Source organism: Heterocephalus glaber, unplaced genomic scaffold, assembly GCF_053883595.1.
Source record: "Heterocephalus glaber isolate CG9 unplaced genomic scaffold, H.glaber_assembly_v1.0 deba00001545, whole genome shotgun sequence".
Classification (NCBI taxonomy): domain Eukaryota; kingdom Metazoa; phylum Chordata; class Mammalia; order Rodentia; family Bathyergidae; genus Heterocephalus; species Heterocephalus glaber.
In genome coordinates, this window is record NW_028258338.1 from 1,779,919 (window position 1) to 1,795,062 (window position 15,144).

At 36.8% G+C, this 15,144-nt stretch overlaps 1 protein-coding gene across 18 annotated transcripts in view; it reads left to right on the forward strand.

The window, feature by feature from the left end:
* Positions 1 to 15,144, forward strand: part of Huwe1 (HECT, UBA and WWE domain containing E3 ubiquitin protein ligase 1) — a 146,166-nt gene that overhangs the window by 83,624 nt on the left and 47,398 nt on the right. For all 18 annotated transcript variants that reach the window (XM_013068752.3, XM_013068758.3, XM_013068760.3 and 15 more), the window contains 12 exons: positions 1,229 to 1,474; positions 2,622 to 2,755; positions 3,346 to 3,440; positions 4,332 to 4,520; positions 7,319 to 7,535; positions 7,961 to 8,083; positions 8,600 to 8,837; positions 9,316 to 9,546; positions 11,115 to 11,237; positions 11,718 to 11,813; positions 12,530 to 12,799; positions 13,899 to 14,051. In XM_013068752.3, the coding sequence (XP_012924206.1) occupies positions 1,229 to 1,474; positions 2,622 to 2,755; positions 3,346 to 3,440; positions 4,332 to 4,520; positions 7,319 to 7,535; positions 7,961 to 8,083; positions 8,600 to 8,837; positions 9,316 to 9,546; positions 11,115 to 11,237; positions 11,718 to 11,813; positions 12,530 to 12,799; positions 13,899 to 14,051 (2,115 nt within the window). The remainder of the gene's footprint in view (positions 1 to 1,228; positions 1,475 to 2,621; positions 2,756 to 3,345; positions 3,441 to 4,331; positions 4,521 to 7,318; positions 7,536 to 7,960; positions 8,084 to 8,599; positions 8,838 to 9,315; positions 9,547 to 11,114; positions 11,238 to 11,717; positions 11,814 to 12,529; positions 12,800 to 13,898; positions 14,052 to 15,144) is intronic.

Sequence of the window (15,144 nt, forward strand, 5' to 3'; positions counted from 1 at the left end):
GCCAGAGAAATCAAGCAAGAGAAAAATAAAAGGGATATTGTACATATAGGAAAGGAAGAAGTCAAATTTTCATTATTTGTAGATCATGTGATCCAACTCTTAGAAATAATAACCAAATTCAGCAATTAGCAAGATACAAAGTCACACAAAAATCTATAGTAATAGTTTGGTTTTTGTTGTTTTTTTGGATTTTGGTGCTGGGAGTTGAATCCAGGTGCACTGTGCCACTCAGCTGCCTTCCTAGCCCCTTTTTGATTTCCAGACAGGATCTTTCTAACCTGCACAGATTGGCCTCCAACTTATAATCCTGCTTCAGCCTCCCTGAGTGCTGCAATTACATGGTTGACATGGTATTCATGGTTGATGTGGGTTTTTTTTCTTTTTCCCTAAAACTATTTTACCTATTTCAAGTCCTTTGAGATTCTACATCAGTTTTTGGAGGGACTCTTCCTATTCCCACTCTAAAAACAGAACCCAAAAAATCAACTATTTGGAGTTTGGTCATGATTGCATAAAATCTTAAGAATCTCCTTAATCAGCTAGACTATGCAGTGATAAGTATTTTCTGCTAAAAATCAGAAATCCAGTTGCTTATAGACTTAAATATAGGTAATGTTTTATTCTCTTTCACACTGTGTAAGTAAATATATTCTATTCATGAGAGAAAGGGAAGGGACTCATCTATCTTCTACCTCTGAGCTGCTTTGTAAGGAAGGATAGATTTATTTAAAGCCATAGGAAAGCATATAATTTCTTTCTTTGCGTGACAGGTGCTATTGTTTCACATTTTTCTCTAGACTTGAACAGAAATCACAAAGGCTATATAATCCTGAGTTTTTAATAAATTACCTAGCTGGTGCTAATCCCAGAATCATCTCTCTTGAGTTAGGAAGGAGAGAACATTGTACTAGTAATTCACTTCCATGCTTCATAACCTTGCCTAACATAGCTCCTTGTTGTAAATTTAGAGTTCACAGCATAGTTCTTTCTATAACAGTATTCCAGTTTAGCCTTCACAGACTTTTTAAGTGTGATTGACTCACCAAGTTTGAAATTAGTGTGTTACTCTACAAAGAGGTGTTGAGGTATATCATACATAGATTCATACTTTGTTTTCATCATTTACTGAAACAGAGAATTTCATTAAATAGTCACTTCCGTTGTAACTGCTACAAGACATACATATGAAGTTCTTTATATATAAACACAATAATTATTCTTATTTCAGACACTGTCACATGAACCTAAAGTTCTTCAGGAGGGTCTCCTTCAATTGGATTCCATCCTTTCTTCCTTGGAGCCCTTACACCGTCCCATTGAATCACCTGGCGGCTCAGTGTTGTTGCGAGAACTGGCATGTGCTGGCAATGTTGCTGATGCTACCCTCTCAGCTCAAGCCACACCTCTGCTGCATGCACTCACTGCTGCCCATGCCTACATCATGATGTTTGTTCATACTTGCAGAGTTGGACAGGTAAGAATAATCTTAGAAGCAAACATGATGATTTAAAACCAGCAAAATACCTAAGGCATATATCTGGTAGCTTATCGTGTTTAGAAGCAGATCTGTCTGGGCAAGCAGTTGAAAGAACATTCAGGTTTAATATGAGGTTTGGTTTTTTTTTTTGACAGTGCCTATCTGCCACTTTGGTAGATGGGTAATTTGAGTTTTTCCTTCAGGTTGCTTTGTAGTGAACTCTCCTTTAGGGTTTTGTTTTTTAACTAGAAGTTGTATAATCATAATTTGTCATATTAACTGGACCTGCTTGAGACTGAATAGAGGTTGTAAGTAATTACCAAGCATTAATTGATCTATACTATCTCATCTGTGTTAGCCAACTTGGATTTGTAGTGACCCTTTTTAGTAGGTATAGCTCAATTAGTTACTCATTGAGCTTTATTTCTAATCTTTTGGAAAGTACATGTACGCCTAATAGTGGCATGGCAAAGGGCTTCTCACTTTCCGAACATTTAAATCAATAGTAATTAACATTACTAGAAATGTCTTATTATACTACAAATGTCTCATTACATAGACTCAACTGTTGATATAACTGCTTAAAAGCCCTGTGGTATACTGCTGACCAGGAATGTATTCTCTGCTACTTATGGATCAGTCAGATCAGAGATCAAAAGTATAATCATAAACTATTTAGAAGATTATATATCAAAACTTAGGGATCAATTTTTATGGCTTACCTTTTTTATTAAAGGAAATAAAGCAAAATATTCAGTTAAGGAATTAAATATAGATATGTACTGAAGTAAAGAAATAGGAGAGAGAAAAACCAAGCCTCTCCAGCAACCAAAAAATAATTCGAAAGTAGTTAGTTATTGCGTCTATAAAGCTATTCCTTTGATTCAAAAAAATGTTTCCTATGATGTGTTTTAGCTACAAAAAGCAATCAGAATGGATATTAGAGATAATTTGTAATTGTAAGAGACTACTTTAAAGAACTATAATCTAAAGTGTGGACATTTTGATGAAGTGGACAATTCTGTGGGAATAGCAGTGAAGGAATATAAAAACCTTTATCCTTCTAAAACAGCTGAAAGTTTATTCTGAATATACATTTTCAGCAAACTTCTCAAAAGTATAATTCTTTTTACTTTGGTTGCAGAGTGAAATTCGTTCCATCTCTGTAAATCAGTGGGGTTCTCAGTTGGGTCTGAGTGTTCTGAGCAAGCTGAGCCAGTTATACTGTTCTCTAGTATGGGAAAGCACTGTCCTCCTCTCTCTGTGTACCCCAAACAGGTAAGTGAATAGTCATCTCCCTTGGTATCTATATGAACTCAGTAGAGGATTGCTCCGCCCTGATCAGGGATGGAAGGGTATCAAAAAGGTACAGTGGCATAGCCAGCTGTACTGGCACACACCTGTAATCCAACCACTAAGGGAGGCTGAGTCAGGAATATTGCCACAAGTTTGAAGCCAGCCTGGGTTACCTAGTGAGTTCAAGACCAGCCTGAATTATAGTTGAGATCCTGTCTCAACCTCCACCTTCCAAAAAAAATACTGCAGTGGCTTCCTTATCCTTCCCACTTACCATCCTAGTGACCTAGGGACTTAACTGTATCATCTTCTATATCATTTTCTGTGTGTTTGATGTGACCTTCGAGGTATGCTATGTCAACATAGTAGGAGTTTAAAATTTGGACTAATATTGTGTCATAAACTTTATTGGGTACTACCTCAGGAAATGGTGCTGTTTTATTGTATTCAGGATAATGTATCTTCTCTAGGAGGGATAATACTGGGTAAGTAAGTCAGAAACCATGCACAATATAAGAAGCTAAGTGTCAGGTGTTTTGTTTTTCTTTTGTTCTCTGGTTGTCTTGTTGCAGCCTACCATCTGGGTGTGAATTTGGCCAGGCAGATATGCAGAAACTGGTTCCAAAGGATGAGAAGGCAGGTACAACCCAGAGCGGAAAAAGATCAGGTAACTCTAAGAAACTTAAATCTTAGTCATTAATTCTAAATTCTGTCTTCTGTCATTACAGGTTTATTGCAAAAATTACCTAGATCTTGTCATCCATAATACCTCAGGTTTCTTTCTGTTAGTGATATTTAATTAGTTTTTATTAAATTTAAACTTTTTTCACTTCCTTTATAAAAACATACATACATTGTGATAAAAATTAGGAAATACAATAGAAAGAAAAACCCACATTTCTACCACCAAAATAACACCGACCATTGGAAGTGTCTGCGTAATCTTTTTCTCTGAAGACATTTGTAGTTGTCTTAGATAAAGCATTTCATACATCTCTCTTTTCCATAACATTAAGTGCTGTGTAAATGTAGGTGAATTTATCCTTCCCTAGTAGGTTTCTAATGTGCTACTTTGAAAAATGAGCATGATTTGTGTGTAATTTTATGCAAGTATAAGGTTGATTCCTAAAAGATTATTTAAAAATCATAAGATTTTAATTTTAGTATGAAGTCTCAACAATTTTTTACATATAAAGATAATTTTAATAATTGGATTAAATAATATATTAGTATAAACTTCACCTATCCATTTTTTTTGGTACTGGGGATCAAACTCGGGACCTTGCACTTGCGAGACAGGCAGCAGAACCCCTGAGCTAAATCCCCGGCCCACCTATCTTTTTTTAATGTTGCCAATAGAAAAGTTAAAATGACATATGTGGCTCACATTGTATTTCTGTCAATACAGTGCTGCTTTATAAAATTTGTTATATCACAATAAAAGTTCCTGAGTGCCATAAGCAAAAATCATACATGATTCTCTCGGGACTCTTTAGAACAAGGAACCAGGTAAGTGCTGGATTTATATGGTCTTATTGCTCCCCTGTTATATACACAGATGGAGAACAGGATGGAACAGCTGGAGGTATGGATGCTTCTACCCAGGGATTATTGGAGGGTATTGGTCTAGATGGTGACACATTGGCTCCCATGGAAACAGATGAGCCTGCTTCAGAAGCTAAGGCCAAATCTAAAATTACACCAGCCATGGCTGCCAGAATTAAGCAGATCAAGCCTTTGTTGTCAGGTAAGTGATTTGCTTTCAGAAGGCTTAACCAGTCCTAAAACAATTTGAGTTGGAAAGGCTATATCATTTTGTATAAAGAAGTTTTAAAACTCATTTTTACATGTACTTTGTTAAATCCTTGTATAAACCACTTTGCCATCCCTAGGGCAAAATACCCTATACAACTTAAGGATAAGTTTATTTTGGCTTACAGGTGTTCAGTCCTCGGTCAGCTGGCTCCAAGGCAGAAACAAGGTGGCAGGAAAAGGTGCTCAGTTCATGGTAGCTAAGAAGCAAAGAAAAGTGGGAGGGGCCAGAGACAAGAATATACTTTTCCAAGCCATGCCCCTAATGACTCACCTTTACCCAGGTTCCACCTCCCTGACAACACATTCAGCTATTGAAGTCATCAATGGATGAATCCACAGAATAATATAGTACCCCTATGATCCAGTCACCTTCCAGACATGTCTTTTGGGAGACATTTTAGATGTAAAGCATGACAGTCCTCCTACTATTTGCTTGACTCTGTGCTAGTTTGCTAGGATTATAGATGGGAGAATACCTTCCTGAGTAAGAGCCATGTCTACCTTTCCTTCTTTCATTCCTTCCCTCCTACTCACTTTTTAACTTTTGCAAATGGCTTCCACTCAGACCATTCCACTGAAATGACTCACTAAGATACCCATATCCTCATTGTTAAGTCCACTGGATATGTTTTAGTTCCTGTTTTATTTGTCTAAAGGGTGATAGTTGACCCACGGTCTCCTAGGAATAACTGTTTTCCTTTGCTTTTGTGTTACTTAGCTCTTCTGATTATTCCTGATCTCTCTGGTTACTTCACCTATCTTCTTTTCCTTTCTCTATTCCTTGAAAAGAAAGCTGGAAAGTGGCATAAAGTCACTTTGATAGCTCCATGGAAACTACTTTGGCAGGATACCAAACTTTATTTTTTCATTTTTATTTTTTTTGTACCGGGAATCAAACTTGGGTCCTTGGCCCTTGCGGGCCAGGTGGTCAAACAACTGAGCTAAATCCTCGGCCCCAAGACTTTATTAAAAATGTGTACTGATCTGTTTGTTGTCTCTTGGACCCTAATAAAGAAAAATGAAGGCATAGCTCATAGGAACCTGGATCCCTGCCCAAAAGCAAGCAGAAAATGACCTTTAGTGTTTATATTTGCTAAATTCAATCCCCATGAATTTTGTATTTCATTGTAATTTAATTCTGTTGCATTTGTTTTAGTATGAAAGTCTACCAGCGCTACCCCCCAAATTTCAGCAAAATTGATCATCCACAATGTTTGTGTTTCTTTGTTACACTTCTTTGACCTCATCTTGGAGCTTTCTGGGTTTTCGTGGGTGGGGGCTCAGTCCATGCTTTCGAAGCCTATCTCTCTGTGTTACTACCCTCTTATTTTCCTCTTGTCCTTGAACTACCTTTGAGCCACTGTGTTCTCTGCTTACCTGAAAACAGATGAGAATGTATAAACCTGAATTAGGATGAATTTTCCAATTGGTTTGGACTAATTTGATTTCCAGAGTCTGAGTGTTCCCAATCTCCCAACTAGACTGTTCCCTAAATAGAATTAAGAAAGCCTAATTTTTCTGGAATAGGAAAAAGATAAGAGCTGTTTCATTTTTTCTTCCTATGCTTTGTACCTCTGAGCTATGTTTTGAGCATAATTGTTGACACAAGCTCTAATAGAGCCTATGTTTTGATTCAGGTCTTAGTCTTCTTATCTCTGGATCATGGTAAAATAATGTTTTTTTCAAAAGTTCTGTGGCAGCGTTTTTATTTATGATTTTAAAAGAAAAATGAGTTTAAAGAAAAGCAATTAAATTATGTGGACTTAATTTTTTTACCTTTTTATGCATTTCCTTTTTACATATGTTTTGTATTCTGGTTTTTTTGGAAAAGAAAATTTCATATTGAAAAACATCTCACAAAGATGAGAATTTAAAATGCCTACAGTCTAATTCCTGACGAATCCTTACTTGTGAAATATTTCTGCTTTTCCCAAAAGGATTATCTATTTTATGTTGGGACCAATGTATATTGTATATAATTTTTTCCGTTCCATGCATTTAAGCATTTTTGATATTTTTAAAGTACTCTATGGGTATTCTAAGTGACTGACAGAATCCAGTAGATTGATTGATTGATTGATTGATTCAGTACATATTGCTATATAGACATTCCTTATTTAACGACCAAGTCACCGTTCTGTGGCTAGATCATTGATTGAATTGGTTGCTAAATGAGGAATTATATAGTACGTACATTACAATATTCATAACAAAGAAATAGTCAAAGGAAACTCCAACTTGATGACTTTGCTTTAATTTGCATAACTTACTTGCAGTACTATAATGTATAACAACAAAACTCTAATACTATTACAGTGCGATCAGCAAAATTTACAGTAGTAATGTATAAAGAAGGTATAGTGTACAAAAAAGACATTGAGGCTCTATAAATAAAGATGTACAGAACTGTACAAAAAAGACGGGTTGTAAGTCTGAACAATCGTTAAACAGGTAGGTTGTTAAATGAGGAATACTGTATTGCTTCTTCAAAGGCAATTTCAAATTTGTATTCCCTCTGTGTGTTTGTCTTTCATGTGTTATTATATACAAGCCAGTATAACTCTCTTTCCTACAAAAAAAGGATTTTGTCCCTTGTGAATCTTCTTGGATTATCATATGTGGAGATAAGTCCAAGTGTTTAGTAGGTGTGTTGGAAGAAGTAGTAATAAAAATGTAATGAAACTGTTTTTGAAAATACTGATCAACCTTATTCTGACTTCTGTGTTCTAGCTTCCTCCCGATTAGGAAGGGCACTTGCTGAGCTATTTGGACTCCTTGTTAAACTTTGTGTGGGGTCTCCTGTTCGCCAGAGAAGGAGCCACCATGCTGCCAGCACCACTACAGCACCAACACCTGCCGCTCGATCAACAGCCTCAGCCCTCACTAAGCTCCTCACAAAGGGCTTATCTTGGCAGCCCCCACCATATACACCTACTCCCCGCTTCAGGTGAGGTTCTGCTTGAGATACGAAAACTAGAAAATTGCCAGAGGTAACCTGACTTGTTCCTAGTGTTCTTAAATGGACAGAGAGCCATTGAATTAAGAGATCTTGGAGGTCCCTTGTTTAACACTGTGTGTGTATCCAAACGAAAGAGTAAGGTACTTGTTGTAGTTGTACCTAGTATAGAACATGAAATTTTGAAAGCATTTGTGGTCAGACTGTATTTCAGTAACCTTATATTCTTTAATAGATAAAAATGTCACCTTTTGCGTTGACATTTTAATCACCATACTAGTCATATATCTACCTTTCCAGTCTGTCAGTCAGTTAGATGTATGGTTAAAATTTCCCCTTGGCTTTTATGTGAATTTCCCATTGCATCTATGTCTGCCTAAGAAAAGGCTACATTTTTTGCTTTTTCCCTTTTTCAGGCTGACATTCTTCATCTGTTCAGTTGGTTTCACATCTCCAATGCTGTTTGATGAAAGGAAGTATCCCTACCACCTCATGCTGCAGAAATTTCTCTGCTCTGGAGGCCACAATGCACTTTTTGAGTAAGGATCGTTCCTTCACAGAGAATTTCTTGGAGTTTTGTCTTCACTATGTACCTTACCAGCCCACAACTTTCTAAATTACCTATCTTGTGACAGTGGGATATAGAGAGATTGCCATTGATTGGATCCTTTCATATTCTGGGAACCAGCCATGTGTCTCCATATTCTTAGAAGGTGATATTTAGACTGTCCTAGAAGTATTTTTAAGGGTCTCTGCTTTTTTTCATTTAGCTTCTAATTCCTTTGATACAGATTTTTTCTAGACTTGGCTTTTTCTGTTGTTTCTCAATAAGGTTTTTACTTTATTGGTCAGAAAATTTTTAAGCCTAGTATCCCTGTTTTGGGGTATTTTTAAAGGCTTCAAAAGAAAGCTAATGAACATTGGAGAGGTTGGAAGAATAACTTAAGAAGAGGCAGATGTGGTGCCAGTGCAGAGATTGGGGACCCTTTAAATATAAATCCCCCTCTTGCCTAAAATACTAATCTATCCCCATACTTTTTCTTATCTGAATTTAGAACCTTCAACTGGGCTCTTTCTATGGGAGGCAAAGTTCCTGTGTCTGAGGGATTAGAACATTCAGACTTACCTGATGGCACAGGAGAGTTCCTAGATGCCTGGCTTATGCTTGTGGAAAAGATGGTGAATCCTACTACTGTGCTTGAATCTCCACATTCACTGCCTGCCAAATTGCCTGGAGGTGTCCAGAACTTTCCACAATTCAGTGCCCTCCGCTTCCTTGTGGTAACTCAGAAAGTGCGTATTCAGCATTCTAAAACCAAGAGTAATTTCTCATGCTAACTGGATAGTTCTCATTCTATTTTGTCCCCTTAATCAAATAATATGGGACGGGGGACTGGGGATGGAACCCAGGGCCTCATATCCTCACACATGCTTAGGCAAGTGCTCTACCACTAAGCTACACCCCTCAGCCCAGTAAAGTGAATATTGAACAATCATTGGATCCTAATCCCAGTAGGGCTGCTTAGAGATGGTGATGCAGCCCATTGGAGAACTGTTCCATGCTGTAGACATGAACAAAGTTGAGATTGGTACTTCCAGTATAAATTTAATTCCCCTTCCTTGTGCTTCCTTAGGCTGCTGCTTTGGTGACCAATGATTTTGTTTTTGTCACTGATAGTTAAAGGGCTGTCCCACAGATCTAGCACTTATTCTTCCTAGGGCTTTGAATTTAGCCAAAAAGATCTTCACATTTTTTTCAAATGACTTACAGGCAGCCTTTACTTGCATCAAGAACCTGTGGAACCGGAAACCCTTGAAGGTATATGGTGGGCGAATGGCTGAATCAATGCTAGCTATTCTGTGCCATATCCTCCGAGGAGAACCTGTGATTCGAGAGAGACTGAGCAAGGAGAAAGAAGGGTCTCGTGGAGAAGAGGATGCAGGGCAAGAGGAAGGTGGCTCTCGCCGAGAACCTCAAGTCAACCAACAACAGCTGCAACAGGTAGAGTGCTACCCAACATTAATGGAATACATTGTGTATGATTTTTCTAAGCCAGGAAATAGGTTTAAGATCACTTCTCTTTGCATTGATTTTTTTTTTCTCCTGAGGAAAGCTGGAGGGTAATCTTAATGCTCTGCACGAGTAATATATTTGTGTCCTCCTAGTTGTATTACTTATACTTTAATATTCTCAGTAGCCTGATGAAGACAAACTGTCTTCAGTTACTTTATGGTTAATCTCTAAAGGGAAGAAATGTTGTGACTCAAATTTATTTTCCAATAAGACCTTTCTAAAATCTTAGTCACAATCAAAACTTTTTTTACACTTTTGAATAAATGTGTAAACCACATTTTAAAATTGGTGACTACGAAGTATAAGGGAAAGGCATATAAGTTCTGCCACTTCAGACTCAAAAATCATTCTTAGACTTTTCCTCCCTGAATTTTTATGTATATATGTTTTCTTTATATCAGAATTGTATTCAAATCTTATTCATATATATATATGTATGTATGCAGAATTTCTGAGTAGGTTTTTCATTTTTTTTGTTGCCGGATGTGCGTGTGTGTGTGTGTGTATGCATGCTCCTTTTTACTATGAAAAGTCATAAATACTTTACAAAGGATAGAAAATACAACAATGTATTTTTTAAAGGCATTCATAACTTTATCGTACAAGGTAACCATTGTCTCCTTTCAGTCAGTTGGTTCCGTGCCTAATTTTTACACAGCTAACATCTAATAATATGTAGAATTATATTTTTGCCATTAAATTTTTTTACTATTTCATTGTTGGATGTTAATTCTCTTACTTGTTTGTTTTTTGTTGCGGTTTTTTGTTCTTTTGTTTTTATTGAGACAGGGTCTCTCCACGTAGTTCATGCTGGCCTTGAACTCATTATGTAGCCCACACTGGCCTCAAACTTGTAGCAATCCTCCTGCCTCAGCCTCCCAAGTGCTGAGATTATTACAGGTGTGCACCACCATGCCTGGCTTCTCTTATACTTTTATGTTGTAAAGCTGTGGTATATAATTTTTTTACATACATATTTCTCAGGATTAGGTCCCAGTAGTAGAATTCTGACTGAGTTTTTCAAATAAATTTTTTATTGCCACATTGTTTTCCGTAAAATTGGGATCTATGGTAAGGTATATGACTCTCAGTCTTAATTATAATAATAATAATCCTATTCTGTCATTTAGAGTATAGAAATGAAAAACACTTTAGCTCCTCACTGCAATGTGTAGGTTTAACATTAATACAGTGAAAGCACCAAACTGAAAGGATCATTTATGTTACCTAACTACCCTAGATTATAATGCTCTTTGTAAATTATAACAGTATAGAAGCTTAAGTTTTCAACTTTTAAAGATTTCTTGTTTGTTTTATGGGCTGGTGATGTAGCTCAGTGGCACAGCGCCTGCCTGGCAAGCACAAGGTCCTGAGTTCAATCCCTGGTACCACAAAAACAAAACAAAGATTTTTTGTTTGTTTTAAATATATTTGGATTTCACAGTGTGGTACTGAGCTCTTGGTTTCCATTTTGTGTTTTTGTTTGGTTTTTGTAGCTCATAGACATGGGTTTTACAAGAGAACATGCTATGGAGGCCTTGTTAAACACCAGCACCATGGAGCAGGCCACAGAATACCTTCTAACCCACCCTCCTCCAATCATGGGAGGAGTTGTTCGGGTAAGTTGGCACAGGAACTCTTAATATTCCGGAATATCAGTTTGCTTACTAATACCTTTTTTTCCCCACATCTGTCCATCATTTGTCTTTCTATAAACTGCTTCTCATTTTCATACTTCTTTACGGCAATATTTCTTTTCATAATAACCCTCAATGCCTCAGAATATAATAACTACATGCTTTGTATCCCCTAATTACTTGGACTTTCTTTGTTAGAAAAACTAAATCAGAGCAATAGAAAAGGCACACTTTATGAGATGCAAAATAGGTGGTCACGCTTACTTAATTTTCATTGCAAATTTCCCCCACTGTTCTTATAGTGACCAGGTAAGCCTAGTTCAGTTTGACTGGAGAGAGCTTTATTCAGAGCCCTTTCTCCTCTAAAAGTTTGAGTTTATTAGTTGAACTTCTGAGTTTAGGTTTGCTCTTTTTTTTAATTTTGTGTGTATACAATGGTTGGATTTTCTGTTGTCACTCTAGGATCTGAGCATGTCTGAAGAGGACCAAATGATGAGAGCAATTGCCATGTCTCTAGGACAGGACATTCCAATGGATCAAAGGGCAGAGTCACCTGAGGTAACTAGGAAATTGCAGCAAAAGGGCTTGGCCCATTAACTTGAGTATATCTGTGAATATTTTGCTGTTAATTGCAAAATAATTGGCAAGATTAAAGTATTATCAAAGACATGGGAGTACTTAATCTAAACCTTGCTGTCCATCATTGAGCTACCTTATATTCTTTTTTTGGTTTTCTGACATAGGATCTTAATACTTAGTTCAGGCTGGCCTGGAACTCATGGACATCCTTTTACCTCAACCTCCCAAGTGCTGGGATTGCAGGCATGCACCACCACACCTGGCAATCTACCTTATATTGACCTGAAATATTAGACGAGACAGATGCAGTATTAGTCATTATTGAAAATAAGAGACCCAGCAGTACTTGGGAGTACCATTGGGCCAAACTTGACTGTATATTCCTGGAAAATTAATTACTTCAACTTACCACACTGGCAGAAAATATAGGACAGTGTCTAAAAATGATTTTATGGATGGTACCATAGAGTGCTGCAGATAATTGGCAGTGGTTTGGGTTGTTGGAATCAGTCTTCTCTGTGTTCCCTAAGTGGCTTCTGCCCCTATAGTCATTGCCACACCTTGATGAAAGTTTCAATTCCTTGAGTAGAATGGAGAAGGGTGTTCATATAGTGAGGCAAATATATTTTCAGAGTCTCTTTGATCTTTCCTTCACATATCCCATGTGCAGTCCACTCTTCCTTCCCTCCCTCTAGGAAGTTGCTTGTCGTAAAGAGGAAGAGGAACGGAAAGCTCGAGAAAAGCAGGAAGAAGAAGAGGCTAAATGTCTCGAGAAGTTCCAGGATGCTGACCCATTAGAGCAAGATGAGCTCCACACTTTCACAGATACCATGTTGCCTGGCTGCTTCCACCTTCTTGATGAGCTGCCAGACACAGTGTACCGTGTATGTGATTTGATCATGACAGCCATCAAACGAAATGGAGCAGATTATCGTGACATGATTCTGAAACAAGTAGTCAATCAGGTAAGCTTTCAAGGGGCCAGAAATGAGTAGTGATATATGAGGTGGTTTTCCTGCCATCTTTTAAAATCAATTTTCTGAGAAGTTAATATTTTTGTGTTCTATCTGACATGGCTGTATTCTCTCTGGATTCTTTTGATTGTAGTTTAACTCTTGCTTGAATGTTTTCTGTAATGATGAATTTATGTTACCAAATGACTTTGGAAGGGAAAAAGCTTTCTTTTCTACCTACCTGTCTCCAGATTGTCTAAAATCTATCTTACTCTTGAGCCATTAACCCCATGAATTAACATTGAAAATTACTTTTTTTCTACTTAGTAGCCACTTCCTGGTGGATAACTGTAACCCCCACTGCGTGTCCTTTTTCAACTCTTTTTCTCCCTTAAAAATTAATGTGTGCTAATTGTAGAAGTAGGATAAGAAAGAAAATACTGTGCATCCCTACCCCCAGAGATAGCCAATTAATATTTGGGTTGTAGTTTTTTGTTTAATCAATTTATTTATGTATTTATCTCATTAGAACCTTATTTCATGTCACTTTTAAGATTAGAAATGGGAGGAAGGGTCTTTTGGACTACCTAAACATAACTTTGTAATGCATGGAAACAAAAATAAAGGAAAACTACAGAGATTTTTCTATAGAAATGTTTAGTTTCTTTATAGTAACATAAATTATTTTAGGGAAACTAAAACCTAAATAGAAGAGAGCACTGATACCAAAATCATTATAAGAAATTTAAAATTGGCAAACTAAAAACAGACTTATTTCTAACTTTCTGGTTTTTGTGATAATTATGGGGGGATGTAGTAAAAGAATACCAAGCGTAAGTTGGTAGAAGCTTTGTGAGGTTCACTATGTACCGAGGATTTTTAAAGTAATTATTTTCTTTAACCTAAAATGTAGCCTCTTTATAATCTAGCCAAAGAAAGTAATCATTTAGTGGTAATTAATCTTTTTGATAAACAGTAAATCCTTATGGTAAATCTGTTACTGTTTACCTTTCCTCAGTGAATGTATTGAGGATGGAGGGATTTATATTAAAAGACAAAAAAATGTTTTCATATAACTTCATCTAACTTGGCCACTTTGCTGCTTTTCTAGGTGTGGGAAGCTGCTGATGTATTGATAAAAGCTGCTCTTCCTCTGACAACAAGTGACACAAAAACTGTGTCAGAATGGATCAGTCAAATGGCCACATTGCCCCAGGCCTCCAATTTGGCTACTAGAATCTTGCTTTTAACTCTGTTGTTCGAGGTATGATTTATTATCTTTTGGGTTCATATCATTCACTCATGAAACACCTACCATGGTGAGACATTAAATAAAAGTGTAAGGCGTGATCCCTGCATTTTATCAGCTCACAGTTTCTGATAAGCTAAAATGTGCACAATTAAGTACACAGTACAGTAATCTATGCTCATGAATGACATCCACAGTTTTGTGTGAGGTCAGGAAGGCATGCATCATTTCTGGATAATAAGAGAATGGCTTCTTTAATATTAATTGAGTCAAAAGACTATGAGATGGGACTTTAAAAGAAGAATAATTAAAATGCTTGTTATAGTCATCATGGAATAGTTTTGCCTCTGCAGAAACCTGCCACATAATGGGTTATCCTGTGGAAATTGGATGTTATCAATGTCAAGGTAACAAACATCAGATAGAATAAGACTCTTCTTTTCCCTACCTAGTCAGTAAGAACATTATTTGAGGCAAAGGAATGGTTTGGGTAAGATGTGTTACTGTTCTGACAGCATAAGAACTAGGAAACAGTTGACCTTATACAAATGGTTCTTTATTTGTAGCTCGTCATGTGTGTCAAATTGTCATGGAGTTTCTCTTTAGGATAGAAATGATAAAAGTTTCCAAAAAATGAATCCTTTGGGGTCCTCAAGTTACTCTTGGGCCCCCATCTAAAAAGAATCACAGATAACAGTATAATGGTCTTATATTTGCTTTAGTCTTTTTCTTTTCCACTTCCTACATTTCCACCAGCTTGAACTACTAGTGAAACGTGTGACTTTCCCATTGGACAGCATGTACCACTGGTGGTACAAACAGATCTAATGACTTTTATCGGTTTTTTTACTAATAAAATTAATGAAAAGCTGCTCAATGGGACAGTCATGCATGTATCACCAGTGGTTCAGGCCACCCAGCAGTGAGACAAATTACAGCCCCATTTTGAATGTGTTTAACAATTGAGATACTGTTTTTTCAGACCATTTTCCTATATCATGTACACATTATTCCATCTTTTGGATGTTTTCTAATTTATTTAAATAATTATGTAAGTTATTTAATAATTACTTTTTCAAAATAAATATAACAAAGCCAAGCCAGGTAT